Source organism: Excalfactoria chinensis, chromosome 1 (genome assembly GCF_039878825.1).
Source record: "Excalfactoria chinensis isolate bCotChi1 chromosome 1, bCotChi1.hap2, whole genome shotgun sequence".
In the NCBI taxonomy this organism is placed as follows: Eukaryota; Metazoa; Chordata; class Aves; order Galliformes; family Phasianidae; genus Excalfactoria; species Excalfactoria chinensis.
The window spans coordinates 44,439,907-44,457,455 of record NC_092825.1 but is presented as its reverse complement, the minus strand read 5'-3'; the positions used below and the strand labels follow the sequence as shown (position 1 = coordinate 44,457,455).

Genomic DNA, 17,549 nt, shown 5'->3' with positions numbered 1-17,549 from the left:
GGTATAGACTGTTCCTCTGTGACACTGGAATAGTTTGGGTTCCACATCCTGGTTTAAATCTAGATTGCAGGGGGTCTAAAATAACAGCTTCATCTTCTTTTCTCTTTTTATAGTTATTTCTAGTTTTGTTTGTTCCCATAGTCTCCCTGTCCCTCCCACCCTACATTAGTACAGCACTAAAATCCCTCCTTTCCTCTAAGCTGTTTTTTATAGTAGGTGGCAAGCAAACAGAAAGGTATTGGAATAGTGTTGGAACAAGCTGTTGTGTGATAGCTTATTGAAAATAGCAATTAAAAAGCTGTTTCCATCATGATATTGCCAACAGATGGACCCAGAACACTGAATGGTGATGTTCTCCTGTTAGTTAACTCTGAATGGATTCAGCAGATTCTGGAGAGCTATGTCCAAATTTACATCATATCATTTACTGACTCCCAGTATGCTCATCACTCTGCAGAACAAAAGCTAGCTCTGCAGTGTCTATGCTCAGAACTTTACCACACTCACTAATCTCTCTGTCCTGTGGGCCTATTACCTGTGCACAAAACAACAGCTGAAAGACATGTGTAGGTTGGTGCTTAATTTAAGCTGTAAATCTATATGCTTGCATGCATAGAATTTGCATGCACTACAGTGTTAAAATTCCAATATGTTTCATCTTTCTCTGTGTGTTTTCTGGTCATTTCTTCAGTGTTTTGAGTGTTCTACCTCTTCTCTTCTCTTCTCTTCTCTTCTCTTCTCTTCTCTTCTCTTCTCTTCTCTTCTCTTCTCTTCTCTTCTCTTCTCTTCTCTTCTCTTCTCTTCTCTTCTCTTCTCTTCTCTTCTCTTCTCTTCTCTTCTCTTCTCTTCTCTTCTCTTCTCTTCTCTTCTCTTCTCTTCTCTTCTCTTCTCTTCTCTTCTCTTCTCTTCTCTTTTTTTTTTTTTTTTTTTTTTTCTTCAGTTGCCTAATCTCATCCCCAAATAAATCAGCCCAAGAACATAGACAAAGAAGTGGTAGATATTTGCAATGTGATGTTTTCAAACCATTAAAGTTAATTCAGCTCGATTATTTCATTCCTTTCCTCCATGCCTTTTGTTTTAAATGGAAGGCTCTTAGAAGGTTAATGTAATGGGTTTCTACTCTTGATTGACCTCTCACCACTCGTGTGAAAGTAATGAACCATGACGTACAATATATACACAGTCACTGGTTATCTGTTGTCTGCCAGAATCCTTTACACATGTCTAGCAAAATAAAAAGACTTTAAATAGATGCAAAACAAGGATAATATACATATTGACAAAACAGCTGACTGTCCTTTCTCCTTACTCATTTTTTCATGCACTCAGCACAGGAAAGTGATAATGAGTTAGCCAATGAAAGGCAGACTGCAACAACTAGCTTTGCACTGGGCAGGCTTTGGTAGCTTGTATGAAACTGACAGAAGAGGTTTGTCCTTCAACTTTTATTGTTATTTTCATTTATAGACTCACATTTTTTTTCTGTGGTTGTACATTGTTGCCGTGTGCAATATGCACATGGCAACAGAACATATAATATTACCCCCCATGAGAAAGAACATCATGTTAACTACTCTCTGTGGTCTATATAAGCAGCAACAGAAAGGACCAAAGATTCCTGCCTCCCAGCAGTCTAGAGAGGGCAGATAAGAGAATGAGAGCAGTATATGTTTTCAACATAGAGGCCTCTCCTCTTCCAAAAATTCACAGACCAAACACAGCTTTTTTTTTTCTTTTTTCCTAAAAGACTCTCTTTTGTCAGTGCTGCTCATCTCTGAGTCAGTCATCCCATTCTTGTAAGATGTGCAGTGACTGATGTAAATTCTTTTCTTTTTTTTTTTTTTCTTTTTTTTTTTTTTTTTTTTTTCTAGTTGTTTGATGTACTACATATATAACTCCATACCTCCAAACTAAGCCACTTCTGTGTACATGGTATCATGAAATTCAGAATGTTTCTGAAAAGTACGGAGTGTTCCTAACCCTACTAAAATCAGAATGCATTCCATGGTCCACAGGTTGCAGGTCTGGATTTTTTTCCTGCACTATGTAGAATGTTCAAGTCTGTGTAGATCCATTAGGTCTGAAAGCGCTTTAAGGTAGTTGAGATCAGTCAATGTGGTTAATTCTAGATATATAGATATATTTAAAAATTCTCTCTTTTTACTTTTATTTGTATACCTTTGAAATATGTGTGCAAATCTACTGCAAACAATTTGATATCTTCTCATTCTAATGGTGTTGAAATGAGTGAACAAATTAAAACAGATAAATAATGTTCCTAAGTCATCTTGAAAGCTAAAAGAAAACAAAGAAGGAAGGGATATACTCTCAGTGCCATTAAGATGTGGTTAGTAATTCAAGTATTCATGACTGAAGATAGGACAGACATGATGAAATTATTTTATCTCATGATACTGATTACCAAGTTAATATATATATATGTGTGTGTGTGTGTGTGTGGTTGGAATTACCTCACAGGATGACATTTCCTTTTTTTCTATTTTACTGTAGAATTAGTGGGTAGAAGATGTATAGCTCCATAAGAGGATATTTTCAATACATTTCCTTAGAGCATAATGGATAATTTGTGACTACTTAGTAACAACTTTAACCAAAATCTTATTAAAGAGATGCATTGCGAAATATGTCCTTTGACATGTGACTATAAAACACAATTCTATTTAGATTATTTTAATTAGAGCTGAGCTAATATGAAAACATAAACATAACTACCCAAATACGGAGTACTGATGAAAATAGCAAGCAGTGTATGTGAGTACATTAAATCACTGTTTGACGACATACTAAAGCACAAGACTAAATTAAGGCACAAGAATGCTCTTTATTGTAGGGAATATTATTCTTTTATTTTATTCTTTATCACTTCAGCATGCATCCATTATCTTGGTTGAAGCTGGCTCTATACCTGGAAGAATTCTCTTGGTTCATTTTCCCGATTCAGTGTAAATAGAATCGATACAGAATAACTGGATATTTTTCATATCTGAATTTGTAATGTTCCGAGCTGGTGAAATACTGAGTATAAAGATCTTTTAAATACTGAGTGGTGAATATGTACTTTGATGCTGTTGAATTAAGTAGTGTCAGAGAAGGTCTCTAAACTCTTGAAAGCAAGTAATCTATACTGTTAAATTCTAAACAGTCTTTGTACAGCTATGGTCATGTTTAATTCTCTCCTTTGAGCTGTGTTTGAAATTTGGTTGAAGGTCCACTCCCAATAGGCAGTTTATCTTTGAAGACCCTGCTCTGAAAGTTTGTTTTCATAGTTGGGTGTGAACTAATCTCTACCAATTGCCCTTCTCTAGTAAATATAATATTTCGAGAAGGCGACGCATTCAAAACCTCAAAACTTAAAGCCTTATTCATAGTTCTGTGATAGTTACCAACCAGATTCATGGCCTTTTCCTTTGTTTCAGTATAGTACTGGGTAGTTTTGAGCACCTTAGTTACTGAACAATCTTCTATCATTGTCAGAAAATAGACAGCATTTTCACACATGCATGCTTTCTGTACTATGCAACCTAAAAAGCAGCCATCACCTTGACCCTCTGAAATCTGTAAAATGCAAATGTAGTGACATAAGCAATTTTCGTAGCCTGTAGGTCAAAATGGGATATTTCTAACAGCTGAAAACTAAGTTGTTTTTTTTTTTGTGTTTTTTTTTGTTTTGTTTTGTTTTTAAAGCATCCATTTTCCAGCTGCTTAAGTGAAAATAACATATTTTCTTATCTTTGAAAGCTGGAAAGTTTTTATAGCTGAGGAATAAGACATTCCTATTATTTATCATATTTATTTTTCACAGTTTGGAGCCTATTTCAAGAAATGTTCTCCCAGGATAAGAATAATGGAGTATTTTCAAAGTTTTGTCTCATCTGTCAAAAAAAGAAACCACTGCAAAGGTGTTTTGGTTTTTATTGTTGGAACTGATGTATCTCACAATGCATGGCTGCAATGTGTTTGGAATTAAATTGAATATAGAAACCAAGGTAAAGGGAAAGTGGGAAGAGAACCATTCTTCCCCTTATTCATTCCTATTCTCATTTGTCATCTGAGATAAGATCAAAGATGGAAGGTGGAAGGGGACAGCAACTCCCTGCCTTCACTAACATACTCCAATGGAAGATGTCTAAAGGAGGAGCTAGTATAGCATGCCCAGGGGAGATCAGAAACACAGGAATAGAAGGCACTGTGCTTACACATTATCAAGTTGTATCAAATGATTTTCTAACCACAGGTTAGAGAAAAGAGCTACATGCTAATGCCATCCTAGAGCGTGTCACTGACAATGGTATGCTGACCATGAGGTCATTGTGAAGCATGAACTTATTGTTCATGCTGAATGGAAGAAGTATTATTCCTGAAACTGAAAATCAATCTAGCAATTTTATAGCACTTTCATAATGCCATTAAAAATTAACTTAGTTTCAAACTGCCTTATACTATTGTTAGAGAATTTATAATAAGAATAAAAAAACCACAACAACAGCCATGAAACCACTTGTTTGTTTTTTTGTTTTAAATTTTCCTGGTTTTATAAGCTCCTTGTTGTGGATGCTTGGGATGTATTTGTTGCCAGTCACTGTAATTTCTTCATTCTGCTGTTAGGCTAAATTAAGATTTTGAGAAATAAAAGCAAGAATGTCAAGATGAGTGTTGAAACTGCCCATATTTTATTTTAATTGTAGTTGGAATTTAAGATGAAATTTTATGAAATTAAGTAATAGAAGACTAAATTACCTCATTTAAAAGGCAGTGCATCTCCAGCTTACTTAACATGGTACTTTGAGGCTTGACAGAATAATTGATTCTGGAGTCTAGGTTAGTGCAGTCTTTCACTTATAGGTTACATAAATTTATCAAATCCAGATCCATTGTAATTTCCAGATTTTACATTTTCAGGGTACTTGATCATCTTATTTCAGATCCTATAAACCAAGTAACTTTCAGCAGCATCAGTGAATGAATCAGACCTGCTGATTTCTGCAGATCTGAATGGAAGCATTAGAGGCAGAAAAAAGTGAAGAAGCCAATCTTTTCACAGGCTTTTAACAAGAAAATTACTAATGTTATAAGATTTAATGAAGTATATGTGAAACCTTTACAGACATAGAAGCAGAGATTGGAAAGATATGGGTTTGAAGCATGGACTCTTTGATGGATAAAGAACTGTTTGGATGTTCATGGCCAGAAGGTTGTGGTCAATGGCTGTGTGTCCAGGTGAATGCACATAAGAAGTGGTTTCCCACAGAAGTCCGTCTTGGGGCTGGTGCTCAGCATCTTTATCAGAGACCTGGACTGTGGGATTGAGTGCACTTGCAGCTAGTTTACTGAAGACACCAAGATAAATGGTGCAGTTGATACAATATAAAGAGGGGATGTCATCCTAGAGGGCCTAGACAAGCTTGAAAAATGGGCACATGAGGATTCAGCAAGGCCACGTGCGAGGTGTTGCCCTTTGGTTAGAGCAGTCCCAGATATGTGCACAGGCTGGGAGAAAAAAATCATTGAGAACAGCTCTGTGGAAAAGGACTTCTGGTGGATGAAAAGATTGATAGTACTTAAAAGGAGCTTATTATCCAGGGGGAGACTTTTTACACAGTCCAATAGCAATAGGACAAAGGGGGATAGATTTAAAATAAAATGGAGATTAGATATAAGGATGAAATGAGCATGTGGAAAGAGAATAGTATCTGAATTAAAGAAGGAAGGTGAAGAAAGGAAGATTTCTAAGGTGGTACTCAGTTGATCAAAGATGAACGGAGCCATTTGGGCAGGTATCAAAGTTAGAGACTGATGGGGCTACATGGCCATACTAACATAGTGCTATGTATATGAGATGAGCCTGGTGGAAAGGGCTATAGCCTCTTACTTTAATTGATAAGTCTGTATTTTCCATGCTAGCTAAAATTTGAGAATGTGGATTCAGTTCTCTATTCTATCATACATTCTCTGTCTGGTATAAATCAATTGAAACCAATTTTTATGTTATGTAGGGCAGATGAAATTTAGCAGGAACAGTGCAAAATTTCCTCAAGCTTTTTGGTTCACAGTGATTAAATGAGTCACACATCTGTCATTTGGGAGAGTTCTGTTCCCTGTTTCAGCATCTGTAAAATGGGTTTACTAATTCTACCATAGTGCAGAGGAGTATTATGAGAAATAATTCTGTGAAGACTGTGATGGAGCTGTGTGTGCAAATTCATGATAAGAGAAAGTGGAGTTGTGAGCTTGTATTGCAGAGTACTTCAAAGTTTGAGAAATATCCTTTTCCTAAATGTTTTGAGAAATATTTTAGTGTTCCTTTGCATCTTCACAGTGCTTCTTGCAAGTCATGGTAACTTTGCAGAATCTGCATGTAGCTTCCTACTTGTGCATTTAGTAGAAAGGTAAATCAGTTTTTGATGCCTTTTGTGTTTTGCAGTGTTCAAAGTGGTATCTCCCATTAATTATGTTCACTTCTGACTTCATGTGAAAGTATTCTTATTTGACCTCATTTCAAAGTGAAATTACTTTTTTGCAGTGTCTTCCAGTATTTTCATTGATATATTTTTGCTTTTGTATTGACAATGTTTTTTTCAGGGTGACTTGATATGCTTTTTAGACTTATCGAGCAGTTTCTATGTCAGTATTAGAACAATACTGACAAGAATACAGACAGTACAGCCCAGAATAACATAGGAAGTATTTTGGATCACCCAGGTCAGCAGATGGTTGCATGTTAACTTAAAGAAACAGAAAACTTATTTCTAGTTTCAGTGATTATCTTTGAAAGTTTCTGTAGGCTTATTTTATATCACTAGCCCATGTCTCCAGAGAAAATTTTGGCTATTTATTGATGGATATATTGTTTAGAAGTTATGAGCATTTGCATACTACACTGAGCTGTAAAACAAGCTTCAGAACAGTTTTGGTTTTTTTCCCCAGAGACTTATACAGGTGTTCTTGTCAGAGATTTTAAAGATGTTATAGTATCATGTAATACTGTGGTAAAGTGCAGTGAAACACCAGATCAGCCATACGTTAGTGGAAGGCTATAGAATGCATCAGATGCTGCCATTTCGTTGCTGAGAAAGAGACAGTGCTTGGAAACCTGACTAGACCTGAGCAGTTGTCTATGCAGCTGCTTGGGAAAACTGAGCTAGACCACCACTCTGTATAGCATCTTTCTTTGTTAAAGTATAACCAGATTCTTTTGCGTCATGTTAATGGAGGTGAAACCTTTTCAATTCGGAAACTGAATTCCTACAAAACCACAGATGCCATTGCTCAGGAAAGGGCAAGCAAAAGTTTTCTAAATGATAATAGATCTTTTCAGCTTTTAGAACTGATTAGGTCACTGATGTATTTGTTGTCAAGCAAGTGTGCAATTAAGGTTTAATTAATACATATGAATGTTTTTGGACTGATCTGAGGGTTATTTTGGCATAGGTCCCAAACAATGTCTTTTAACCAGACTTTTAACCATTGGTATTACCTAATGCCAAAATACCGATTTGGTATTGGAATCTATCCCTGTCCACTGAACTCTCTCATGAAAATACTAGCCCTTGGAGTCAATTTTTTGAAGAAAAAGCTATTTTTAATTATGAAAGAAGGTAAATCCCTTCATCAGACAATAGATGAGTTCCAGATGAATGCCCAAATTAACCCTTTGCAATTTTTTTTTATAACATTTGATAGGACATAGTTGATTTGCTTCATGCCCAGCACACCTTTAGGAAACAATATTATACAACTCTATTTTTTTCATGTCTGATATTCTAATAGGAAGTATAAATTTTTAGTGAAAATAGTCTAGTTTTGTATTTGTAATGTAAGCATTCCAGGTCTCAAAACCTAAAAATGAAGTGGACCACAGACAAAACTGAAAATTGCTCCACTGTAATTGACAATATTTTAATAGGTAGTTCTAAGTGAGGAATGGTGATCAGCTTCATGATCTGAGGAAGAGTGCTCTCAGGACAGTAATATAGTCTTGGCACTAATGAGTAGTAAATTCTTGACCTTTACAAATATTCTGACCTATTAAACCTAGCATGTTAAAACTAGAAGAGTTAATGCTCCCTTTACTCTTTTTCTCTATTAATTTGTTTCCAGTTTTAGGTATCTTGGGCAGCAATTCCCAAGTAATTTTTCACTATTGTGATGGATAAAATATATATAGACAACTGTAGCTTGGCATGCAGGTCTACTTTGGAGAAGGCACTTAATGGTTCAGGTCATTGAACTTAAAACAGAAGGAAGCATCACGAAGTTAGAATAGTTTGTAGGTGAAGCCAGAACAGTTCTGCAGATTAGCAACAGACTATTTAGCAAATCATCAGTGGTCTGTGGTTTATAGTCTGTAACTTAGAGCACTAAGGTTATATCTATATTAATAAGTAGCACAGTTCAATGGGAGCAGATCTGTGGAGTGAATAATTTATTGCTGACCTGATGTTCCAACTGAATATATTTCATGGGTTTTATTTTGGACTAGCTTTAGCATGGTCTTTTCACCAAAAGGCCATAGGAAAAGGGAGCACCTTTTCCTAAATTCTTGGCTGTACCTTATGGCGTAGTTCCAGCCTGAGTTTGTTGTGCTCAGAAACTGTTCTGAAACATGAAGTAAAACCAGTTCAGAGGTTTGCTTTTCAAAAGTATATTCTTGATATGAACTAGTAAAGATATATTTCATGAAATTTCATTAAGAGAGTTCGATTCCCCTTTATGTTTTTTTAAGCTAGTATTTTTCTGCTAATCTTTCAGATGTTTCAGTCTTTGAATATGTCAGGCAACCCTTCACAAAGTGAATAAATAGTAGAGAGTTGCTTTTGAGTGATGAGTTCCAGGTATTATTTTGGAAATGTCTTTATACAATTGTAAGTAGACTAGTTGTTTTGCAAGATATATCCAGTAATGCAGCTGGTGAAGAGCTCCCTTTCTTAGCAAATGATGATTGCAGTTATTGCACGCAAGGCTGTAAAACCTTATTTTATTATGAGTTTAAATGATTAGAATTAAAATATGCTATAAAAGATTAATCCAAATTTTGGAAAGTAATTATCTCTAAATCAGCGTGTCCTTTCATATAAACTTATTGTTACAAGTATAGCCTTTGGGCTAAATAAAAAACGCAGAAAGAGAGAAACCCTACATAAATTTATTAAATTAACATTAAATTAATAAAAACAATGCATAAAGTCCATATTTTTTTACTCCAAACTTCTATTTTTTCTTGTAGCCCAAGCAGCGCACATCAATTGTATCTTCTCTGGAATTTCACCGAACAAATCACAGCCATGACTATTTTGAAATCAACTCATCCATTGCTTCTCCAAGTTTTATTTCTACTCCTGCACTCAGTCCAGCTAACTATTCCTTTGGATCTCTGGAAGACAGCGCTGAAGAGAAAGAACTTCCAGGTATAGAAAGTTTACTTTGTGTATCATCAGAGGTTTATAAAATGATAGATCTGTGGGTTTAAGATGGATTTGCTTTGTCTTTGGTAGCAAAATACATTCATTACAAATTCACAATTATTCCTTAAGTTTTTATGTAGCTCAGTAAAAGGGGTTTCATAAAACATGACTGATAATATAAAAATATGTTTATTGCTGTGCACTGGATTTTGAATAAACCCAAGTTTATGTTTCAGCAATGAAAAGATTTTAGGTAATATCTGTTTGGAAAATACACTGCTTCAGTTACACATCTACTTTCATCATTGCATGGTCAGCATATCTTCGTATGAGTTTGAAGTGAAAAAATGAAATAGAAATCATGATGTAGCCATTGATTAAGACAGAACAACAAAGATTTCCAAGTAGCCTGACGCTGTTTCTACACTAATAATAATGGGATTAATTACTACATAACTTAAATATCTTTACTCTGATGTTATGAACTGCATAGAGTGTTGTGATTGGAACTATGATAATTTGATCTATATAGTGAGATTTACATAATGAAAATACTGTAAAAATCCTTAAAATAGTCTCCTCACCATAGAACAAAACCTCAGGAGCAAGCAACAATAAAGCATTCACTTAGCTACTTCTGTCCCTTCAAGTTTCATATGCAAGTTGCTTTATTTAGGTTAAACCTGTAGCAGCAAGCTACAGTGTTTGGGAATGCCTGTGTATTGAAACAAATGTCTTTGACAGATAGTTTACATGACCTGCAGATAAAGATATTGCTTTTAAAGGGATACTATATTTAAGATATGAATAAAAGTAGATCACTAAAATGAAAAATAAATGTAAATACAGAGATTTAGTACGAACTTACCAGTAGGCTTCTGACAATTGGTCTTCAAATAAGGTGAATCCTATAAATTTCTGGTTTATAGGGTTGAAAATTCCAACAGTGGAAAATGTGTTGCTTTTAGATGATCGTAAAATAATAAATTTCATAGTTAAAGAAAAAGAATATATATATGTATATTAATGAAAGATTCATTTTAAAATAAGCTAAGAATGAGAAATCCAATCTGTGATGATAATGAAAGAGTTAAAAGTCAGAAAGTATTTGCAGCTCTTTCCTCAAAATGGTTGAGACATTATCTTTGAAAGTAAAATAATGCAACTATTTTAGTAGCAATAGCAAGACTTTTCAAGCCTAAATGTTTTTCATTTTGTCTCATTTGGTTATGTTTACAATGGATCACACTTTGTAAATTCTAATCACTGTGTTTCATTTGGGCGGATACTGGAATTATCTCATGCTTATTGGAACTGTAAGTTTCTCATTTGTGGATGATTTAATTTGTGGCTTGAGTAGAAGCTGATAGCTTCGTGGCTGAGTAGAAGCATGAAAAGAGAATAGCACAATCCAGAAAGAGCAGATCAATATTGTCTCCCCTGGAAAAGTTGCTGAGGTGTTACTCTCACCTGGGCTGATAAAGGCTGAACTTTGAATAACAATGCTCAGCAAGCAGTGGCAGATGCAGTGCTTTGCTACTGCGTTTTTCAAGTAGCCAGTGTTTCTGTGAAAGGTTCCTTGTTCCTTTTCCATATCTACAGTGGTAATTACATTTCCTCACATTTCTTGATTATAATTCTCTGAATTGCCAGATTTATGGAGGAACTGTGCTTTGAAAAAAAGGTTTAGTTCAGGACAGTGGAGGATTTCTGGGCAATTGAGTGTTTCTCTTTACATTTTATACATAGATGTTTGTGCCTGTCATTATGTTTTAGAAGAAAAAAAGTATTGTGTTTATTAAGAGGAAGGGACTTCTTGTTGACTAGAAAGGAAAACATACTGAAGGAAGCCATTTTCCTAGTAAGTGCAGCAAGTAGCTTTCTGTTGCCTTCCTTGTAACAATCAAAATGCTCGTTACAGGATTTCTGAATTACCAGCTGCCATCTAAATAAGCCATTACTATTTTACTACTCAATTCCAAGGCTCTTTATGTTTCCTTCAGGAAACCTGTAATGATTTGGTATCACTCAGATGAGTTGAGGAAGAAAAAGATTCTGTCTAATTCTAAAATCTTTGTAATATTACCTCTATTTATTCTACCAAAGAGGAATAATGTAAATTTTTGTGAATTAGAGAAAATTTCATTTTTCATTTGGGGATATTGGTTTTACATGTTGCTTGCTAATTCTCTACTATGCTGATTCTTCTATGCTTATTCTCTCTTAAATCCTTTGATTTGAATCAGGACTCCAGGTATTCATATAATCTCTTGCAAGTAGAAAATAACTGAGCTCTACTGCAGCACTATCTTACCCTACTAACTGTATATTGCAGTAATTTTTATTAATTAGCTGGAAACAGTCCACATATAACTGTATGTGCTTTAGCATAGGTCAGATGTTCTTGTTAACAGCTGTGTAAACAAAACCATTGCTGTTGCCTGCATGGGTTTCAGAAGATACCTCACTAACAGGTTGCTTGTTGCTAAATTGTGAGAATATGGATTTTGTTATTTGTTTTGAACTTCTTTAACTGAGGAAATAACCTGCAATAAGTAGACAGAAATGTTTTAGTCTACCCCCATCTGAAGTACTGCTTACAAACCTCGGGCTGTCATACAACATGTAGGTGTTGGAGCAGGTCAGAGGAGGACACAAAAATGGTCAAAGGACTGGAGCTGAGAAAAGGCTGAGAGAACTGGTCTTGTTCAGCCTGGAGAAGAGAAGGCTCTGGGGAGACCTCATTGCAGCCTCCCAGTACTTAAATGGAGCTCATGAATAGGGAGGAGAGCAAGTTTATGTATGGGCAAATAAAGATAGGACAGGGGGATAGATTTAAACCAAAATAGTGGAATTTCAGGTTATATTTTAGGAGGATGGTGAGGCACTGGAGTAGTTTGCCCAAGAAAGCTGTGGATGCCCCATCCCTGGAGGTGTTCACGGCAAAACTGGGTGGGCCTCTGGGCATCCTGATCCAGTGGTTGGCAACCTTGTCCATGGCAGCAGGTTGGTCCTGGATGTTCTTTAAGGTCCCTCCCAGCTCAAGGAATTTTATAAATCTCCAGTTCTATAAACAGGGTGAACTTTGAATGCAGTTTTGTAGTGGTGTATATAAATATTTTTACAGCTCTGTTTGCAGCAAGAAGATTGACTTCATTGAAGCATTATGGAATTCAGAGTGAATGGCCATGATTTTATTAACATTGCTTTTTACCTCAAGTTGAAGGCCAGTAAGTCCAGACATCAGTTATTGCCACTAAAAAGAAAGTATTGAGTCCACTCTATTGCAAGAAGAAGTCGTTACTGTATGTACTTCTGTCAAAGTGAGATGGTAATACATATGAACATTTACTAAAAGTTTTGTGTGACAACACACATGAAAGATTAAAAGTTTAATAATCAGGTGAACATTTTGTTACTTAGATGGTTCTCTTGCAACTTTGGCCATAAATGGGCCACTACATGTGCAAGACCATTCTGTCCAGAAGAGGGCAGTCAGGGCTTTCAAGGATATGCCTCTGTAATTTCATTCCTCTATGCCTTATAACAGAGTATCCCTGAAGCTCTTTTGAAACTCAACCTTAAAGGGCAGAATTGTGGACATCTTTATAACTGCAGCTTGGCAGCAGAAATTGTCGCTCTGCTTTTCATTTCTGCTTAATCAGTTAGAATAATGGATCATTCTCTAACCCATATTAACTTCCCTACATCTTCATGGGCTTATAATTTTGTTGTGAAATTGAAAAGATAGTTCTGCATATATAGTTCTGCATATATTCTTGTTCTGTTTGAGATCAGAAAATAGTCTGTAAGTTCATATCTGCAGCAAAAATGTAAACAGTTGTTTGTAGGTAATCTCACTGTAATCTGTATTTTCATGGACAGAAAATTTCCATGAAAATCTCTACATTTTCATTAAATTCCAAACATTATTCATCTGTTAAAGAGCGTGCAGTTCTTCTCTCATTTTACTGTGGTATCTAAAGGTCCAGTCTGAGTTTATTTCCTAGCTACAAAATCTGTGTTTATTTTTGGACCCTAATGTAGTACCTACTATTTTTACTTGTCCTGCTTACTGGCTAGGATTAAGGTTATGTCTTTCATCTAAGAAGGCAGAATTTCTCCTTTGAATGTTCCAGTATGCAATTTGAGAGTTATGTCAAGTCACGTCTTTGACAAATGGACTACATTTTTCTGTTGTTCTTCAAGAACAAAAGTAGCAGTTCAGTCACCCCTTAGGTTTCTTTTAAAAATGTCTTCAGATTTTTTTTTTTTATTTTTTATTTTTTAAATAAATTTCTGATTACATTAATTTTTCTCAGTGTGACATTCTACCTGTAAGGGGAGGGAAGGGCTGACCAGATAGTTCTCAAACAAGAGCAGTCCTACACTTAAAGATAAATTTGTAGCTCTCTCTTTCTTTTTAAAGAGTCACAATATTCAACATATTACTGAAGTTATTTAGAGTTGCAAAAAGATAAAAGTGTTAGAAATTTGACTAAGAGGTCTGATTCAAAATTCTTGGTGCTATTGCATTCCTAGGTGCAGTCAACATCTATTCTACTGGAGGAACTTTCCCTTATGTGATATTATCCAACCTGCGACGTGAAGTAGGCCATGTACTTGTCAATGCTGGTTTCTTTCTCAGATATCTTATTTATTATAATATAATTTAGTAAGATCAAACTATGATGTCTATCTAAACTCTTCAAGTATTGTTTCATAACTTATAAATAGTTCCAGAATTTCTAAAAGTGAGAAGAATACAAAGTAAAAAGGAAGTACTTTTCATTTCTAGAGGGTAATTTTGTGTGTCTTTGTCTGTTAACGGTGCCTTACTAATTACCAGAAACTCACATGGTGAGAAGTGGGAAAATATTGGCACACTTAGAAATAAATGTAGTCAACAAGTACAGATAAATAAAACTTTCCCCTCTTCTGCAAATGGACACTGGCACTTCCAGGTAGGAAAAATCTCAGTCAAATAAAATAAAATAAAATAAAATAAAATAAAATAAAATAAAATAAAATAAAATAAAATAAAATAAAATAAAATAAAATAAAATAAAATAAAATAAAATAGGTAATTAACAGCCTGTTCTAAACTATACTTCAAAAAGAACTCTCTTCCAGGTGAAATGCCTGTGAAGGTAAAATTCTAGCCCTGTTTTCTTTGTAATTTTTTTTTTTTTTCTTTTCCATTTTCTTCACCATAGTGTTGTTTACAGTACACCAAAATCTGCTGAGGCATTCTTCAAACCAGGTTAACTTGAGCTTTTCATCTGTGAAGATTATCCCTTCTCTCCCTGTTTATAACCAAGTTCAACAGAATAGAATTATTAAGAAGTAGTAGAGCTGCTAGAGGTTGTATTTGGTACTGTCTCAAACCATTTCTTTTATGTCCCCGTGAATCTGTCCAGCAGATGTAGCTTGTTAAGGTCTCCTTATGTTCCCCCTCTTATTTGCTATTTCTAATTTCATCCTCTTTGCACAGTTATCCAAGGCAAAGATACAGTCTGTTCCATAACGCAAAAGAAATGTAGCGTTAATTAATATTATAAACTTATTTTTGTCAGACAGTTTCAAAATAACATCACAAATCTCATTGTAATTAGTGTTACAAAGAATGGGGTCAACAATCAGTGTAAAAGGGCCCTGAAAGTAGTGCCTTGTCTTTTATTATTTTGGTCCAAGACATCAGGAGCAGATCTTGGTGCTGTGATAGTTGAGATTGAACCGTCCCAACAGTATTTCATTGCATTTTGTTGCCGCGCAGCAGATGGCAGAGGGTCAGTCTGACAAAATGGCATCTGACATGGAAGTGAATATAAAGTAAAGGTGTGTCATTGGAATTGTTCTGTATGGAAAAAATTGCACCCATTGACATACATTGATAGTTGCTGAACATTGATGGTGACCAAATAGTCATTGTGAGCAAAGTGTGGCAGTGGGTGGTACATTTCAGCATCTGTGACCATGACAATAGATCAGCTCTGCTGGAGCAGATTTTTATGAGTGCAACACACAGGCTTTTGTTCATAACTGGTGAAAATGCACAGCTAATGGTGGTGATTATGTTTAAAAACAGTGTCTAGTAAATAGTGCTCTTTGTACCTATTGTGTTTGCTACATAAATTGGAGGCATTACTTTCAGAATGACCTACATCCCTACATCCAATGAACATAAAACTGAGAGCAGAAAGACCAAGTGCTTGTGAAACTGGAGATGAATCTGGCTCCAGTAGTTCCACCCAAAAACACTATTTCTGTTTGGAACAAATTAAACTTTTGTACTAGTAATTGCATGAAAATTTAGATACAGCAAGAACCTGAATTCCATGCCTCTTGAACTTCAAAAATAGTCTTGCTGGAGAAGGTTATATTTTTCCAATGACAGTGTTACCTAGTGCTTCAGTAATACCTGTACAGCGTTATCCTTCAGTCTTTTCTCTCTAAAATGATTTCTCTGGACTAAATCCACTTATCCCTTTTAGGCTGAACACACTTTCCAAACGTATTCTCTCCTGTGTCAACGTGTCGATATTCTGATCGCTAAGTCAGTAGGAAAATAATATGATAATAACTTGAAGAAGGCATCTTGAAGGAATAAAACTGCAGATGGGGCCTCTAAGCCCTATTGTCAGAAATAGCATTGGATATGTTAATAAAATAAGAAGTGACATGAACCGCTTATCTCTTTTCAACTGAAATTCTGAACCATCTGACCACACGTGGATAGGCATGTGTGGAGCAGTGTGTACCTGTCTTTTATTGATTTGTCTGTCCTTCAGAGGATTTATTCCTTTCCCCCATATTATTCAATATTCTGGATCAAGCCAATTAGCAATTAAATATTGCCAATAAGGAGAACAAATCCCATGTAACATGTGAAATACATTTAATAATTTTGGAAAACTAACAGACCTCAATCTGGCTAGCAGGGAAATAAAAAAAAAGGTATACTTAGAAACACTATGCATGACACTGAAATCATACTTCCAGTATTAGCCATATCCTTGACTCTATTTTCCCCCTAAAGTAAAAACATAAAGTAATGTGTGCATGCTTGAATATGTCTGTTGGTTCTGTTATAAATATCTATTACATATCATTTAATTGTGTACATCGCGTTTTCTTAGTGAGATGACAGAACAGACATTACAGCGGTTATGTTTTCCTGAAGACATGTTGAACACTACAACAGTACAACTACAGAAAAATTTTAGAGAGCTTCTTTGGTGCTGCTTCTTATTCTCCCTTTCAGAATGTTTTTGTCTGTTAAAAAGCTTTCTGCTCACCAGCTAGATTTCTGAGGCCCATGAGGAGTCATTAGATCTGAAGGAACTGGCAAAAGCATACCTAGTTTTTGTAAAGAACTTTTGTCCTCTGATTATATATTGTGATTTGCAGCTAAGGAGGGGGGAAAAAAATGCTGCCTGTATTTCTGATTTTATTTGTTTTCTTCCCCCCCTAACTTTCTGAAATGAAAGACAACTTTTGTTTCTTTTTCTTACTCTCTGCGCATGTAACTTAACTACATCTTTTTCTCCTATCTTTCCTAGCTATTAAATTGTAATGCTACAGTTTGCTGTAAAAATCTTCATTTTTGTTTTGTTTCTCAGCATAAACAAACATTTATTCTGTTTTATGTGATTGTGAACACAAACTTTCTATACCCTTTATGAATATCCAACAACTAGGATAGTCATTAAGTACATATTTCATAACCAGCTGTAGCCGAACATGTAAAAGAAACAAATATGAGAATATATCAAACTTGATGTTATTGTTACAGAAAATGGAAGCTTGATGCTGTTAGTAAAAGGAGAAAAATGAATCTAGATCTCCCTCATTCTTGAATAGTCACTATGCTTCAGCCCAAAGTGAGGATGACATCAGGTATTCCAAAATTTTGAATGAAGCCTTAAAAATTGTTTTCCAGCAGGATCTAGTGGGTAAATCTGAGTCACTTGTAACTGATTTCAGAATGACAGATCTTCCTATAAACCTGGGTGAAATATTTACATCTGGGTTGGTGGGCTGTTTTTGGTGTGTTGTGTGTTTGTTTCTTGACAGATTGGAAAATTTTTAGAAATATGCCTTGCTCTTGGGAGAAGCATAAATTTC

General features: G+C 35.2%; 1 protein-coding gene across 4 annotated transcripts in view; it reads left to right on the top strand.

Moving 5' to 3' along the window:
• The window catches only part of ANKS1B (ankyrin repeat and sterile alpha motif domain containing 1B), a 397,279-nt gene that overhangs the window by 131,079 nt on the left and 248,651 nt on the right, over positions 1–17,549 (top strand). For all 4 annotated transcript variants that reach the window (XM_072327909.1, XM_072327887.1, XM_072327898.1 and 1 more), the window contains exon 12: positions 9,245–9,425. In XM_072327909.1, the coding sequence (XP_072184010.1) occupies positions 9,245–9,425 (181 nt within the window). The remainder of the gene's footprint in view (positions 1–9,244; positions 9,426–17,549) is intronic.